The following is an 18,070-nucleotide window of genomic DNA, read 5'->3' as shown; positions in this document are numbered from 1 at the left end:
GGAGCCTTGGTATGGAAGGTTAGTGGTGTGTGATTTATAGTGCATGAAGATTCCAAATGTGTAGCTTAAGAAGGAAAGCCAAAGATTTTTTACCACAGAAGTAGTGATTTTTATATTCTGAGTTTTCAAGACCACAGAAAATCAACTTGTCAAATTACTATTATGCATTTTAAACAACTGTATTGATATTCCAATAGCAAATACAAGGGGGAAAGAAAGAATATTATTATTTAAAAAGTTAGCTATGATTCAGTGTTTCTGATCTGAACTGGTCCAGGGAGCTCTAATATCCCCCCCCCCAAATTATTCCAATATGTATACTTGCATTTAAAGAAAGGTTTTATTGTCATGTTTGTGTTCCACCCTTCATTTGAGGTTGTAAGGGCAGCATGCCTGAGGTTATCTTGTTTTTCTACCACAATTCTGTGAAACAGGTTAAAGGTAAGGGATAGTAGCAGCATTTTCTAGGGAACTCTGTGCCAAGCAGGGTTAGGCCTCTTACACCCAGACCCCACCACTGTATCACACCAGCTACTGTTTTCACATTGCCACATAATGGTCTTCATTTTCTTCTTTAGGGTTTGTGGATTTATCACTCCATGATCAGGTCCATCTCCTGGAATGTGCCTGGCTTGAGATACTGATGATTGGCTTAGTGTGGCGGTCCATGGAGCATCCAGGAAAGCTATTGTTTGCCCCTAACCTGCTGTTGGACAGGTCAGTCTACATGTTCTTTGTTTGTTTATTTCTGTTATTTACTGTTGTAACTGTCATGCTATGCAATATTATTAGTATCAGCCTGACCTGCTACCATGCCATTCATACCAAATGCCAGTCGCAGAAGAGGACAAGCCTAAAACTGGAACACTAACAGTATTGTTTCTATACATTTACACAATGAAGCCTGGAGTCAGGATGCAGATCAATACCAGCAACAAATGCCACTTAACTGATTTCATGCTATGTGTGTATTTGCTGAACCATATTGCAAGAGTATTACAATGAGAGAGATGAGCTTAGTAGTTTCTCCAGAATGATATTTATTTGTTTATTGCATTTATATCCCATTCTTTCCCCAATATAGAACTCAGGGCAGCATACATGTTGTTTCCCTGTCTCTTCTAAACAAAGTTAGTCACTTAAATATAGGACTTGCTTCTAGTTAAGCTTACATCTGGCAGGTTCTGAGATTTTCCTGCAATTTTGGCAAATACTTCCAAACAAATAACTGTGTGAAAAGTGCTGAGAGAGAAGCAACCGTTTGGGGATCAATATTTCTTTTATCTATGAATTTGAAAAAGCAGCAACAGTAGAAATGAACCAATAGTCCAAATAGCCTGTTTTTCTTTTTAAAATAGGCTAAAGATTGCTATTCCATTCTTAGAGGCTGAGGGTGGTTCTTTGCAGCACACAAATATTTCCTTTAGAATTGAGCCAGAGGCCTGGTTTCTGGTGGCTGCCATTATTGCAGCAGCCAGAGAAACAGGATGGGAAAATATTGTTGTCAATCAAGTGCTGTTGTTAGTGTTTATGTTGGTGTTTGAAATATTCCCCTGACCTTTTATTAAATCACAGTTAAAACTGTTTTAGCTTTACCATTTGATATTTCATAGCTATTCCTCAATTCACCTTGGAACTTGAAATGGTAAGCTGGAATGGGAGACAGCTTGGACAGCAGACATCCTACATATTCATTCTTGAGTAGTGCAAGGGGTAGCAAAATCAAACCCCTGCTTTCTTTATTGGTGTTCCTTTATTATTAAGATTTAAATGAAAAAATAATAACCCCTCATCCTTGCAGAGAAAATGTTTCATTAGTTTTTGCAGTGCCAACGCATACAGTAAGAACGCATACTCCAGTGGAAAGTTAGGTAGAATTGGACTTTTTAAAAAAACGATAACTATTTCAGTTTTTCCTGTCTCTTTTTTGGATTAGGTACCATTTCTATTATCAAGCAATGTTCAAAAGAATGAGGAATTGAATACGAGCAGTTCACAGACAGTGCACTTTCAAAACATCCCTTAAAGGGGATTCTATTCACAGTACATTGCAAAAATCCAAATGAAATGTTACCATTGAATGGATAACTGTGGCCCGGAGGAGCTGAAGTGGTGCAGGAGCCTAAGCTGATGAATGGAACTGTACAGAGTAAATATAAAATGACAACAAAAATAGCAAATAAAATAAGAACAGCAGCAGAGAAAACAAGACAAAAGATAAAAGGTTAAGGAGCAGGGTGGCTAGATGCAAAACAGGGCAGGGCTTCTTGCATAGTAGAGGGAATTTCGACCGGTGTAGTTTGTCATGCAAAAGAACAGGCATGCTTTTCTTTTTCACCTGCCTACCCTGTTGAACCTTTTTCAGTTCTTTCAAAACTTATGATAAAGGTCCCTGCAAATGATTTTTCAATGGCTATAGTCATGAAGTGCAGAAGCATTTTCACCAGGCTAGTTCAGATAAAATTTTAGATGTTTTCAACACATCAAATAATTGCCAACTGAAGTCAGGAAGAAATTCCCTTGTTTCATAAAAAGGCAGTAAATGAGCAGAAAGCTCCCCCCCCTTTCCTTTTAAGTCACTGCATAAAGACATTTTCAGATGCCGGATATAAGACTTAACAGAGTGATAGCCACTATTTTTATTATAATTTCTGGGTTGGAATTACTACACAAATTCCACTGAACAGCAGAATAATGTGTGGTCTTTAAGAGCACAATCCTGTTTATGTTTATTCTGAAGTTCATTTTATTAAGTTCAATGGGATTTACAAAGTCAATTCTGTTGCACAATTTTACTGCTTAAATTGTCAAAGGAACTTCTCTGGGAGATGTTTATTAAATAGATATCTTTACTGCTTTTAAATCCTGCAATGCACAATAAATATCAATAGTTATCAGGATAAACAACTCAGTAACTAAGGGCACCAGGGACTGGTACTAAAGTTCAGGGAAATCCTGGGTAAACAGAACATAAGATGACCCTGCTGGGTCTTGCCAGTGGCTCATCTAGTCCAGCATCCTGACCTCATAGCGGCCAACCAGATGCCAGATGCCTGCAGCACTTGAGTGTAACAGTACCTGAGTGCAGCTGTGCTCTGCCCACTTGCAATTCCCAGCAGCTGGTATTCAGAAGCATACCCACTCGGACAGTGAAGGTGGAACATGCCCATCATGGCTTGTATTGTTGATAGCCTTTATCCTCCATGATAAATCCAACATTCAGCTTCATTGGATGCCTACGTGTTATGGTGTTACGAGAGAAGGTGGAAATGTTTGCTCTACCCTTTTCTCCATATCTGCCATGCATAGTTTTATAAATTTCTATTACTTCACCTCTTACTCTCCTTTTCTCTAAACTAAAAAAATCCCAAATGCCTTCCTCAAAGGAAAGGTGCTCCATCCCCTTGATTATGTAAGTTGCCCTTTTCTGAAGCTTTGCCAACTCTGCTATATCCTTTTTGAGGTGAGGCGACCAGAACCGTACACAGTATTCCAAATGCATAAAATCACCATGTCAAGCAAGTCATTAAAATATAGAAATAAATATTTCCGTTTCCCAGAATGAATAATGCTTATAAGGCTGCAATCCAACACACACTTAGCCCTATTAAACTTAAGGGACATCTGAATAGACATGTCTGAATAGACATGTACATGATTGTGTTGTGAAATAATTAGCTTCACTTCTACATACCTGTTTTTGTTGTACTTCACTCTCCAAATAGCTTGAACTACTGAGACCTAATTCACACTGCTAAATTCCACTATTCAAAAGTATATGCAGGTATATGAGGACATAGACAAATTGCAACATGGAACAGGCTACACATACAGTAATCTAGCAGTCATTTTTGTGATTGCAGCTGCTGGGGAAAGTGGAAGCAGTTATAGAGATGGCTGCTAGATCATCATATTTGTGCCAGCCTTTCTTTAGAGTGGATATACACCCTATATTACAGAGGCCAGTCATTTGATGGAAGGGCTGTCAGAGGATAGTAATCTATTGGAAGGCATCAGCTATTGTGGTGGAGCAGCTGCAAATGTTCCTGAATGACATATATCTGCTTTAATTGGGGACTGAATCAGTCTTGGTGGCCCTGAACAATGGCCTTTATCAAGAGGTGGATGGGGGAATGTGCCCTCTTACTCGTAGTTTTCAGTGGCTTTTGATACTATTGACCACAGTATTCAGAGAGCAGAATTGAGAGAGTGTACCTCACCCTTTGGCACTTGTAATAGTTCCCACAGGACACTATTTTGTCTCCAGTACTATTTGGGGGCAGTCATTAGGAGTTTTGGGGCATGGTGTTATCAGTATGCTGAAGACACACAGCTCTATTTCTCCATAACACCTGAATCAGGAGAGGTTGAGTATTCTGGATGAAGGCCAGTGGACTTAAGCTATTATCTTGGGAAGACAGAAGCTTTGAGGGTATGTGGCTCCATATCTGGAAGATAGACCAATTGCTTGTTCTGGATGGGGCTGCACTCCATAAGGAGCAGGTACGTAACTTGGGGTATTCCTTGATATATAATTGTCATTAGAGGCCAAAATGATCTCTGTGGCTAGAAGTGTCTTTTGCCGTTTTCAGCTCAGATGCCATCTACTGTGTATTTGGATTGGAATGGCATGGCCACTGTACTGGTGACCTTGAGAGTGGATTATTACATTGTGTTCTGTGTATATTTACTAATGAGACTTTATGTATGGGATGGAATTGTGGTGTATGTTGGCGAGTCATGTTGTGTTACCTGTCCATGTGTGAGTTTGTGTGAATGTGTGTGAAAGAGAGGATGGTGGTAAAGTGAGTTGTATTAGTAAGGCCAGAACAGTATAAGATATGACATTGAGGTCCACCAGATCTGGGCTGGGATATGAGCTCCAGAGTCTCAAACTGCTCAGCTCAAAGAAAACCTAGTCGCCTTTAGGAACTATTGTTTTCCCAAAGGCTGCTGGCAATTAGCGTAGACCTTGGTAAAGCCATTAAGACGTTATGTTCTGGAATGCTTCTATTCAGCCTTCCTGCTGGGAGTAAAGCAAGACGCTTACAATAAGCTACCTGAAACTCCAGCCCTGACAGTGGTTGGAAAGGCCAGTAGTTCCAAAACCAAAGCCTCTTGGGAAAGGTACCTTCAATGGGCAATGGTGTCTTCTGAATCCCCTTCTCACCAACACCATTTTCTGAACTAAAGTGAGTGGCAAATGAATGGTGCAGAGGAGGAGCTGGTTGTGGGCCTCCAGGTGATACTGACCATTGACACAGGCCTTGGGACACACTTTCATCCTTCCCATGCCTTCTGACTAGTGCACCACTGCCATCACTAGCCACATCAGAAGTGTTTATAAGGAAGGGGTTACTCGGAGATCAAGGATGGGTAGGTGGGAGAGAGTGTAAAGGAATGGAGAGGGCTCAAGTTTCGTTTTTATACTGAATTCAGGCTGTCTCAGAAATAAATCAAGCTATCTCCCATTTCTTATGAATTCATTCCTCAACACAGTCCAGATAAAATCCTATAATGCAAAAGACCTCATAATTTACTCTCCCCCCACACAATTCTGATACAGTGATAGATTATGCAGCCAGAGCATAAACTGCCATCTAGACTCCTTTAACCATTTGATAAGACTGCCTTTCCTGTCAACTGCGTCTCTTATGTGTAAAACTAAATAGTAGGCATTTTGTTGTTCTATAATCACAGACAAAATAGAGCAGTTAGTTAAACCTGGTGCTATGGATTTATATTCACATCCACTATGAAAGCAAGGGTGGCACATGGATAGAGTTTTAGCTTTGAATTTGGGAGATCAGTAACAAATGATAGTTTAGTTGTTAGCTTTTGCTACACCATTAATTTCTCCTAGCACAAGCTGAAGCATATTTGCTCGTATGTAAGTTTGCCAGATGCTGGTAGACGTTCTTGATAAGGATGCGGCTCCATTTGAATGATTGTTTAGGGGCCAGGGAATTGTCTGCTCTGCCGGTTGGTCTGGAGAGAGGGTTGACTCCTCCCTCTGGAAAGGAGGCAAGAGGCTTCAGTGAACCCTGCTTGGTCCTTCCAGTAGGAGGTGTCATCCCCATCAGGAATGTTCTCCAGCAGCATATTCAAACAGAAATTTATGGTAAGACAAATTTCTGTTTTCTACTGAATTCAATGGCAATTATACTCTAGTAAAGGTTACATATAGGGATGCGGGTGGCACTGTGGTCTAAACCACTGAGCCTCTTGGGCTTGCCGATCAGAAGGTCGCGGTTCGAATCCCCGCGATGGGGTGAGCTCCTGTTGCTCGGTCCCAGCACCTGCCAACCTAGCAGTTTGAAAACACTCCAAAAAGTGCAATTAGATAAATAGGTACCGCTCCAGCAGGAAGGTAAATGGCATTTCCATGCGTTGCTCTGGTTTCGGTGTTCTGTTGTGCCAGAAGAGGCTTAGTCATGCTCGCCACATGACCCAGAAAAACTGTCTCTGGACAAACACAAGCTCCCTCGGGCTGTAAAGCGAGATGAGCACTGCAACCCCAGAGTCGTCTGCAGCTGGATTTAACTGTCAGGAGTCCTTTACCTTTTTAAAGGTTGCATAGGATTTTAGTGTCAGACTCTGTTTCCTTTTTGTGATGCTGAAAACTCTATGGCACATCGTTAATGTGGGAGATAGAGTTATTATATGCATTAATGAAGCTCCTCATATCTGAACAACAACAATAATCCAGACTATTACTTCTTAATGCGCGAATCAAGATAAAACCACACACTACTATGTAGAGATGAGTGAATATCAATTTGTTGCTCATTTTTTCAATCTTTGTTCTCCACATTTTCTCATCAGTTTGGTATTTTTAAAGAAGTCCTTCTGAAAATTTACCAGCATTTTAATGCAATTTTTTTCTGTTTTTGTATGCATTTTTGCTTAAAATGCTCATTTTTGTAAAACAGTTTCTTCTAATGTGATGCATTTTGGTGTGTTATTTTCACTAATATATGCATTTGTGTGCATGGTTCACCCTGGTGTGTACATTTTTATAAACATTACTTTGCTGGAAAACTGCACCGCAAAATTCAGAGAAGTGTGAATTTCAAAAGGTGACTTATGTTTTGGTTTGCATATTAGAAAGTGCAAATTAGGTAGATTCGTTTTTAAATGCAAACTCAATCAATCTTCTTCCCTATCTCTACAACTAGAGTCATTCTAATATTACTTCATAGCTGAGTCTTAGTCTATGGTAGAGAAAAAATAAGCATAAAACATTAGAACTGATTTTAGAGGAGGGGGGATTTTGGTACTTCTCACATTAACACAGAGATGAAACAGGATCTCTATCCTTCGAATAATATTGTGCAGCTATTTCTTTGCTATTTCTAGAACAAGCTACAACCAGAGAACTCAAATAGAAACCTTTTACCAGTGCCTCAGCAGAGGAAACCACTTCCAAAAGGATGATTTACTTTACAGACTCAGTCTTTGAAAAATGTTCTTTGCTGAAGTGCTGACTGCATATTTGGATATTCGCTTAGAAGGCTAAGCAGCAGTCGTAAATAATTGCTTTTAATCATCCCTTCTTGGAAGCAGACTCTTGGTAAAACCTTTCCAACCACACACTTAAAATACTTCCATTTACTTTTATATAACAAAAAGTCTCAGGGCACCAAACTGGGCAAAATGTCCACCTCTCTGAGCATGTGACAAAGGGATTTGCCATCCCACAGTGGTTACTTTGTCTGCATTCACTTTGCTTGACAAGTTTGGTAGGCATGTATGCATATATATGAGAGGCCAGGAACCTCAAGCCTGGGTTCAAAAGTGACCCTCTATGCCTTTCCATCTGGTCAGTAGGACTCTCCCCAGGCCCCACTGCTCACTGGCCCCACTGGGCACCCCAAGTATTTTTTGCTAGGTGAATGAAGGGAGAATGGGGTGAATGAGAGTGTGTGTTAAAAGTAGCCCACTGATCAAAGGGAAAATTCACTTTTGTGCTCTGCGCACTTTTACCTCTGTCCTCCTACACTGCTGGCATGTGGCCCTTGAAAGATTGCCCAGAAGGGAATGTGACCCTCAGGCTAAGCATGTTTACCCCAATCCTGTAGCTCCTCTTTTTTCAAAGAGGATTGAAGTTGTTGAGCTTCTTTTAGGATTTTACCCCACGAAATAAACTGCCACAGGGTCCGGATTAAACCCCCCACCGGCGGGCAGGATTAGGCCCCCGGGACGGACTTTGGACATGCCTGCTGTAGATATTCAGAAGGCACGAGATCCCCTTCAGCCATTGTGCTGCACAGAATTAGAATTGTGCAAGCCTGTCATTGTGCTGTCCATGCGTAGGGAGGAAGGGCTCAAGAGAGAAGCCTGCTGTAGGTGTGCAGATAGAGCTCCACATGTGTGTGTTGAGCAGCCTCTCCTTGTCAGTTCTCCTCACAAGGCATGGTGTGTGTGAGGGGGAGTCATCCATAAATTTCATGCAATCTAATTGCACCCAGGACCTTGTGTCCATGACCAAATGGCACTGGTGAAGGAATATCTTCAGAAATGTATTGATTCAAGTCATATGAAGTAATGCTATCAATAAAATTTGCTGGGGTTTGTGGTTGGATATATTACTCAAGTGTACTCATCCACTTTTATACTTCTGTTCTTAGCTCATTTTCCTTATTAAGATTTTATTGGGGAATAAGATTTTCTTATTAAGATTTTATGGCTTAGATCATAGGGCAGTGTCGGAAGATACTTCAGGTGGGTGGGACCCATAGCTGTCTGTTTATATAATGATTGTTGCCAAGCCAAAATCCACACAGGTGTTTCTGAAGCAGGATTGAACAGTCAACAGCTGGCAATTAAAACAAAACGACTGAATTATATTGGAACATGTAAATCCCTCTGTCTCCCCTTCTTCCCACCCCATTACACTGGTAGCTGTAGTTCTTTTTTAAGTGACTGTTAATCTTAACGCTTTATCCCAGCTAATCAGTCAATATGACAATTTCAGTCTTTTTGCAAGCCAAATGCAACCTTCTGCCCTGTGCAGTACATTCACTAGCTCGCCTCTAGCATACATGTTCTTAGCTATTAGGTAGCTCAAGTCATGTACTGTAAGAATAGTATTTATGTGCAGAATGGAAGGAATCTCTAATTGATCATAGAAATGTAGTCACTGTTATTTGTATAGATGGAGGCTTCAATTATATTATTATTAGTGGCTTTCCTGCTGGTACATATACAATTGCAATATATTTATGGAACGGTCAGCCCCTATCTATCCTCTATCATCTATCTATCAATCATTTAACTCAATTTAGCAGACACCCTATAGCAACTGCTCTTGGTTGCATGCAGAAATAATTGCAGCTCAAAATCACAATTCCTCATATATCAAAAATTCAATACAGCAGCACTTAGAAAACAATTAGAGAAAGATCACATTATTGCAAGCTTGAATTAATACAAATCTCGGAAATATTTGAGAATACAGTATTGGATCCTGCTCTTTGGCATGGACTGAACTTCTTTGCCTTTTTGCCTAACCCATATTACAGTGTTATGAGTTAGAACAAAAATGAAATTTCCAGCCTAGTGGCAGCAATTCAAACTCAATTAACTCAGTGGGTGTGAAGGAATTCAGGTAGAAAGACTTCTCTCAGATTTTCAGGTCACACAATTTCCCTCCTGTATATACTACCCTTTTGGCAAGGAATTAAATTATTATAAAACATACAGCCTCCTAGAGATGTTTAAATAAAACAGGCATTTTCTGTAGTTTTCAGGTAGTATTGAATTTAAAACCAAAGGCCCAGTTTTTAAAAGATGCAGTGCCTTATGGATGCTCATTACTTATACTAAACACCATATTAAAAACATGCAAAAATGTTCCTATTTTCCCAGGCCTTTGGCTAATTAAACAATCTATGGCTTTTTAAACTGAGTTTCTGTTTTAGTTTGTTATTATGCTGTGTATTTTTGTGCCCTGTGATTGTTATTATGCTGTGTATTTTTGTGCCCTGTGATCTTCAGATGAAGATGATCACTGCCCTGTGATCTTCAGATAAAAAGGACAGTACAGAAATTTAATAAAGAATAACTAAAAAGATAATTCAGGCTGTAATTATATACCCAATGAACTCAGTTTCTGAGAAAATCTGTATAGGAACCCACTGTTAAATGGTTTTTTAAAAAAATTATATACTTTTATGACTTACTAGAATAAAAGCTTATTGGCATCCTGTTTATGATCTCTTTCCCAAGAATTAAATGTTTGAAAGAAAATCACGCATTTAGGTCAGGCTGTGTTATTTGATATGGGTAACAACCCATATTTTATTTGACAACTAGATTATAGCATCTGGATAATGTCTGATGAAGAAATAAGCTGCTTTCCAAGTGATGAGAGGAAAGAATGATTCTGAAGTTTGTGTATAAGCGTGTATTACTTTCTTTGGTTTCTATGAATTGTATTTAGTACTTTACCCTTAAAAGTAAGGGATTGCATGCAATTGAAGTGGTTTAGGATTTAGTGCTCCTTCAGTTTTATGCAGCTATAATAGTAGCACTTCCTGCACTTCTAGGACTCCAGCCACTACAAATATAAAATCTTTGAATTCTTCATCTGGTAGGCCCTCATCACTGGTTGCCTGTGGGTTGTTGATTCCCTTCACTTGTACAGATCTATTGTCTTTCTTGGGCCAATTTTCATCTCTGACCCTTGGGCCCCAATTGGTTTTTTCTCCAGCTCACATGTTCTACACTCAGATTCAGTTGACGTCTCAACTCTCCCTTTTGAGTGCTAATCACACAGAAACACACGTGCATAACTCAGATTCTGTTCTTTTCTTGCAGGAATCAAGGAAAATGTGTTGAAGGTTTTTTGGAAATATTTGACATGCTGCTGGCCACATCTTCCCGCTTTCGAATGATGAACGTCCAGGGGGAAGAATTTGTGTGCCTTAAATCCATTGTCCTACTCAATTCTGGTAAGTGAGATATGCCTGTTAAGGGGTCAGCTCTAATTTCAAATGCAGTGTTGTTACTTCTGTTCTTGTTGCCATACAGTTATAAGTAAAAAGTAAAAATGAAACTCTGTGTGTGTGTGTGTGTGTGTGTGTGTGTGTTTAAATTGTGGGGCATCATAGTTATCCTAATTGTAGAGAGTAATAGTATTAATCTAACCATGTGTTATAATCTCAGTACTGCTTGCCAATCCATGCCTGCTCTTTAAACTGGACATGCTAATTACAATTACATTCACACAGTTAGCATCTATATTTGGCCGACAGACACCAGCACCACAATACCTGATGTATACCCTGGTAAAGGGCAAAATGAATAGGAAAATTAGGTGGATGGGAAGGTAAAAGAAGAGTGGGTTGGAGGGGAGAGAGAGAAGAAAAGAGTGATGGGTATGTGCATGTGCTGTATGAGAGAGAGGAAAGACGGTGTCTTCCATTTGCCACATCCCCTCCACTGTGTTTAATTGAATAGGTTGGGCAAGGGAGGTAAAATTTGTTCCTTCTCCATTCAGTCATATTTGTGTAATGCGTGGCATGTAGGGGGGGAACGTATGTGCCCATGTGTATGTGTGTGTGTGAGGTGTGTGTCTGTGTATGTACAGTAGAGTTGGTGAGGGTGCACCCCTCTCCCACCAACACTACAAATTTTAATGGACCCACATTTGTGCTAAAGTTGTTCAGGCAGTAACAAGGAGCTTAATGCTAGCATGCAGCACAATGATTGAATTTCAGAGCTGCAAGCAAACCCTACCCACATCTTCCACTCATGGACATATGCTTGCCCCTTTTTTTTGGGGGGGGGGTTACATATGCAATTGGAAGCTTGTTCCAGTGTTAATCAGCATGTACAGTAAGATAAAGTTTGTTAACATCAATAAAATTTCATAATCTTTTTGATATCCAAACTTCCCTCCAGATATTCCCCAGTAGATGTGGTAATAATCCATTTTTTCTGTTGCATCTTCTTATAAGATACTGTTTGGGCAGCTGCCCAGGTTCAATAGATATTTGAAAGGCTCTGGACAGTGTGAGATTGCTAATCCACCCTCCCAGCATTTTGGAGATCCACAGGGAAGCCAAAGAAATAAGCAAGCAGTGCAGAAAAGTATTTCCTAGGGTTCACAAAAGCTTGAGGCAAGGCCCCAATGACATGCGTCAGATACATGCATACCTTGAACTGTTGCATGACCTACAGGTAAAATCACTGCTTTGGGCATTGCACCAGAAAATGGGACACAGCACTGCTTTGCAAAGCTCCTGTGATTTCAATAGTGTTGGCTTTACTTGTCTTTGATACAAAGACTTGAATGGACAAGTGAATGGGAAGTTTCATATCCCCTGCATCTGCCAGCATCCCCAAATGTTTTGTCAGAGGGTTTGGGGGGAGCTCCAGAACAATGTGAGATGATGAAGGTGGAATAGCTTCAAATCAGGGCAGAGGCCAGATCCTCTATAGAGGCTTTTGAGGGTGTGAGTGCAAACGGCTTGGGGGGGGGGGGAGATGAAGCTTCCCTTTTGTAAACTTACTTCTGTTTCCTTATCTTTGAATGCAAGCCAGTATTTCTATAAATGTAGTTTTGGCGTTTGCCATTTGTTCCACAATATCGCATTCCTGAATCGTGTTCAATTTGTTGCCCATTTTGATCACCAACTCCTCCTCCGTTCGGACAGATAACAGGCCACACATCCCTCATATTATTTGAGGCTTTGATTCTAGTTTCTTATGATGCTGTAGCTTGTTACAGATTTTTTCTTGAATCTCATGTTATTCCTATTAGCTATTCTCTGAGGGTTGAATTGCAGGACAAGCTGCTGTAGTCAAAGCAACAGACAGCACAAATTATTGTGGCATCAGCATTCTGAACAGAATATGCAGGAGCTTCATTTTGATGTAAAAAAAGCCACAATTAATATACACAAGGTATTATAGCAATTCTAGTTGTAGCTGAGGACAACAGAGCAATGCTGTTGGGCAGCAGAGCAAAAACCAGTTTGGGTTTTCTGAGGATTGCTGTTTGCTCCAATCGAGTGGGTTTTTGCGGGGAAAACTCCAGAGCAAAAAAGGGTGCTTGGGCACATGGGCGTAGCCAAGGGGGGGTCAGGGGTCAACTGCCCCCCTAAATAAATAAAAATCAATAAAAATACAAATCTGAGATTCTTCCCCCCTAACAAAAGCCCACCCCCCCAAAAAAAAATTATCTTGGCTACGCCCATGCTTGGACACAGAGCTTTAAAGCGTGGACCATGCCTGGAGAGAGTAGATGAAAGGTAAGTGTATAAGCCCCATCACTGGGAAGGAGAGGAGATGGGTGTCATTTGGTGGGTCACAAGTTATGCTTGCTTTATTTTTTTATGAGCATTCAGCTGCATGCAGGAGGAATTAATATTGGCCTAAAGTGAAAGTAGTGTTTTCACCCTCCCCTTCTGTTTGTGTTTGCAGTTGCAAAATATAGGACATTGACACCAATTTGTGAAATTTTATCCAGATATTTGGACAGCAGCGTGTCTCTTGCTGCAAGGACAGAAGCAGTATTTCATCAGCTTAGTAACAAAATGGAATCTGCCTCTAGATTTGCTGTGGAAGAAATGAAATTAACCCTTCAACTTACAAAACAAAGTTGTATTTTTGGGAAACAAACAAGCAAGCAAAAAAATATTACAGCCATGCACTCTGTGGAGTGCAGTAGTGCAGCACTGTATTCTGGGGCCCCAATCCAAAGAAAATTAGTCACACTTTCTTGAATGCCCTGGAAACATTGACACTGCAACCCTTGGCTCTTACAATGAGTACATATTTTTACTCAGAAGTTTTCTCACTGAATATAATGAATTTAAAATCCAGTTCATTAAACTTAATATTTTACAATAGCGCATGAATGTAAAACTGCAGTCTCAGATTTGTTGCAGCTAACCTGTCCTGTGGATTTTCATGTGATTTAAGCATAATGAACTTACTAAGGATTTGAGAGTTTGACACGTAACTTTGAGACCCATAACCAGTTTTCCTGAGTTTAACTGAAGACCATGGGTTATATATATAGTCTATTTAATTGGATGGGGAAACTAGTATAAACTCAGCACTTAGGCATTGTCAGTTTGGCTACAAAACTACTCATATATTGTGAAATAGTGCAAATGACTTTAATAGGAAACTTCTGGAATTAATGTGTTGTGGCTTGCAGTCCAAGCGGCCCAGCTGCAAAGTTTGAAGCAGACTGCCAGAATGCTGATGATATGATAAAGGGATGAGGAGCATGTGGCAATGTGACTGTCTGTCTTATATCTAGCAATCAAAGTTTACATTCACTTTTCTTTCCCCTTTTTTGGTGTGTATGGTGAGGATGAAAGGCTTGTTCCCATAATTACCATCTCAGAGGGAAGGTTAAGACCAAAGGTTAGCTCCAGTCTTCCTTCTGAGATAAGTTTTAATATGAGACCCTCTTTCATAGGAGCTGGGGTGTGTGGAGGCCGGATCTTTACACAGAATACTAAATTCATGTGTGAAAACTTTGTGTCACCTTTATTGAATATTACTGAATATTTGAATCTTCCCTAAAGGTTATGATTTCTAATGGAAGTTCCACACCTATTTTTCTTTTTGATTGACCAGCTATTCATGCTTCAGTCAGAGAAAATCAGATAGAGATAATCAGTTGATGCCTCAGTTGGAGCCAAAGTGGAACAGTACTGTAAATTTACATTGGTTCTATGCCATTTTGTGGATTTGAGAATTTCAGTCTGCTGTGGTGCTGGGCTTCAATTATTTTTTTAAAGTGCTTAATATGTCCTCTTTATTCATAGAACACAACTTGAGTCTGTTGTGGTTTGTTCTCGGTCCTGTGTCTGTTTAGTTCATTACTTTGCCTTGCCTTATCTGTGCTTTAACAAAATACAATAAATTTAATCTTTTAAAAGGAAAAAAGGACTAAAAATCCTAGGTAAGAGTGTTTACCACCTACATTTGTAGTGTGGATATATATGTTGTCATTGAACAAAGTTCACATATTAGAATCCTGCTGCCACTTCACTTTTCTCTCTCTCTTGCCTTCTTCCATAGGTATCTACACATTTCTTTCCAGCAGCTTAAAATCACTGGAGGAAAAAGACCATATCCATCGCGTTCTTGATAAAATCACAGACACCTTGATACATCTGATGGCCAAATCAGGCCTCTCTCTGCAGCAGCAGCATAGGCGACTGGCTCAGCTCCTCCTCATCCTTTCCCACATTAGGCATATGAGGTGAGTTGCACTAGTGAATGCTAACTTGTAAACAAAGCAGACATCATAATATAATATGCTACAGGGAGTGTCAAAAATGTTCTTTTCCCTTCACCATAAGGAGATATACTGACAAGTACTTCTGCAGACAAGGTTGTCTGCTCTGACATGATTTAATTAACCTCCATCACCTCTAAACTTGAGAGGTCTGGAGGGTGGCAACACGAGAACGGGCCTTTTCTGCAGTGACTCCCCATCTATGGAATGCTCTCCCCAGGGAAGTTCACCTGGCGCCTTCATGATACACCTTTAGGCGCCAGGCAAAAACATTCCTTTTTAACCAGGCCTTAGGACGTCAATCAAATCAACCCAATTTCCTTTTAAAATGGTGTGTGTGTGTGTGTGTGTGTGTGTGTGTGTGTGTGTGTAAGGGAGTTATTGGGTTGTTGCTGCTTTTTTTGTAGTTTTATATTTTGATTTTATTCTGTGAACCACCCTGAGACCTGCAGTTATAGGGTGGTATATAAATTCAATAAATAAATGTCGCATTTGTGAAAAACAGTTACAATAGACTCTTTCATGTGGTTCATAGTCTAATAGAACCACCTTCACCATTGGGGTCTGGTAAGGACCCCAAGATCTCCTGCAACAATTTTGCAGATAAAATCAATCAAATTTGGAAAGAGGTAGAGTCCACCGTGGTAGCAGGGCCGGAGCGGGGGAGTGCCAGTGCCCTGTCTAGATGAGTTGTATGGGGTCAGTTTCAACCTGCTACCCCCAAGGATGTGGACAGGCTGCTTGGACAAGTAAAACCAACCACCTGTCTCCTTGATCCTTGCCCATTCTGGCTCATAAAAATGAGCCAGACAGGGCTGGGCAATGGGCTCTGTGGAGAATGCTTCCCTCTGTGAGGGAGTCTTCCTGGACCCCCTTAAAGAAGTGGTTATTAAACCACTTCTTAAAAAACCATTTTTCAGCCTGGTCACCTTGGCCGATTATCATCCAGTCTCAAATATTCCAATCCTGGGCAAGATGATTGAGTGGGTGGTCACTGAACAACTTCAAGCATCTCTAGAGGATGTGGAACATCTGGATCCCTTCCAATCAGAGTTCAGGCCTGAAACCACCTTGGTCATGCTGGTCGATAATCTCCAGCAGGCTAGGGACAGAGGAGAAAACTGTTCCCTAGTTTTGCTGGATCTCTCAGCAGCTTTTGATACCATCGTAGTATCCATCTGGACCATCTAGGAGGTTTGGGAGCTGGAGGCACTGTTATGTAGTGGTTCTGCTCCCTCCTAGTCTGTGTACAGAAAATAGTGTTGGGGGATGAGTGTTTGGACCCGTGGGTTCTCATTTGTGGGGTGCCTCAAGGTTCCATCCTCTCCCCCATCCTTTTTAACTTCTATATGAAGCCGCTGGTAGAGATCATCAGGGGGATTTGGCTGAGTGTCCACCAGTATGTGGACAATACCCAGCTCTACCTCTCATTTAAATTGAAACCAGTGAAGGTGGTGAATGTCCTTTGTGAGTTTCTTGGAGACGGTTGGAGGATAGGTGACGGTTAACTGATTAAGGTTGAATCCTGACAAAACAGAAGTACTGTTTGTGGGGGACAGGGGGCGGGCAGGTGTGGGGGATCCTGAATGGGTAACTGCGCCCCTAAAAGCCCAGGTACACAGCCCCAGGGTCATTTTGGACTCACAGCTGCCCATGGAGGTACCGGTCAACTCTGTGTCCAGGGCAGCTGTCTACCAGCTCCATCTGGTACACAGGCTGAGACCCTAAATGCCTGTACACTGTCTTCCCAGAGTGATACATGCTATTGTTATCTCCCACTTGGACTATTGCAATGTGCTCTATGTGGGGCTACCTTTGAAAGTGACTTGGAACTACCATTAACCCAGAATGCAGCTGCTAGACTGGTGACTAGGAACAGCTGCCAGGGCCATATAACACAAGTCCTAAACGATCTACATTGATTTATGCTCGGAAACGTACTGGGAGCCAAAGTGTTGGTGTTGACTTTTAAATCCCTAAATGGCTTTGGTCCTGTATACCTGAAGGAGTGTCTCCATTCCCACCATTCAGCTTGGACACTGAGGTCAAGCTCTGAGGGCCTTCTGGAGGTTCCCTCATTGCAAGAAGTGAGCATATAGGGAACCAGGCAGAGGGCCTTCTCAGTAGTGGCACCCGCCTATGGAACTCCATCCCATTAGATGTCAAAGAGATAAATTATTATATAACTTTTAAGGCAGCGCTGCATCAGGAAGCTTTTAATGTGTGATGTTCTGCTGCAGTTTTGTATATTTTGTTGGAAGCTGCCCAGAGTGGCTGGGGCAACCCAGTCGGATGGGAGGGGTACAAGTACCAGTAAATAACAATAATAACAACAATTCATTAAAACAATGGAAAGTCAGATAACCTAATGTTTCTACACACATGACAGCACATACTGGTATGCCTTTTAGGTTTAGGTTTTTTTAAGGAAGAAGCAAATTGTGACTCTTATTAGTAAAAGACACATAGTAAATTTCCAGGACAGGAATGAGAAGAGAGAACCTCTAATGGTGCACTAAAGTATAATTTATTCAGGCCACTGTGTTTAGATCGCACTCTTCATCAGAGGCAGTATAAAACAATCTTTGTTATTTCCAGCGTCAATCGTACTCCAAGGAGGCCAGTTAAAATTATTGGACATTATTAACTTAGGTCCCATATCAATGGGTCTACTCTGAGTAGCCCTTGGCTACAGACCTCTGTATTTTGGACATGTTCTGTTACAAAGCGATTCATGTCATTAAGATAAAGCGCATTGGACTGAATGCATTAAATTTTAGTACACCTCAGACATTCTCTTTT

The 18,070-nt window shown here is 40.8% G+C and overlaps 1 protein-coding gene and 1 long non-coding RNA gene across 19 annotated transcripts in view; one reads left to right on the top strand and one right to left on the bottom strand.

Moving 5' to 3' along the window:
• The window catches only part of LOC310675051, a 101,440-nt gene that overhangs the window by 59,340 nt on the left and 24,030 nt on the right, over nucleotides 1-18,070 (bottom strand). The window lies entirely within an intron of this gene.
• Nucleotides 1-18,070, top strand: part of ESR1 (estrogen receptor 1) — a 204,086-nt gene that overhangs the window by 178,866 nt on the left and 7,150 nt on the right. For all 14 annotated transcript variants that reach the window (XM_083434998.1, XM_083434996.1, XM_083434991.1 and 11 more), the window contains 3 exons: nucleotides 579-717; nucleotides 10,822-10,955; nucleotides 15,049-15,232. In XM_083434998.1, the coding sequence (XP_083291124.1) occupies nucleotides 579-717; nucleotides 10,822-10,955; nucleotides 15,049-15,232 (457 nt within the window). The remainder of the gene's footprint in view (nucleotides 1-578; nucleotides 718-10,821; nucleotides 10,956-15,048; nucleotides 15,233-18,070) is intronic.

This window comes from Podarcis tiliguerta, assembly GCF_965153285.1.
Source record: "Podarcis tiliguerta genome assembly, chromosome: 3".
Classification (NCBI taxonomy): Eukaryota; Metazoa; Chordata; class Lepidosauria; order Squamata; family Lacertidae; genus Podarcis; species Podarcis tiliguerta.
The sequence above is the reverse complement of the archived record's forward strand: the minus strand, read 5'-3'. Positions and strand labels throughout refer to the sequence as shown.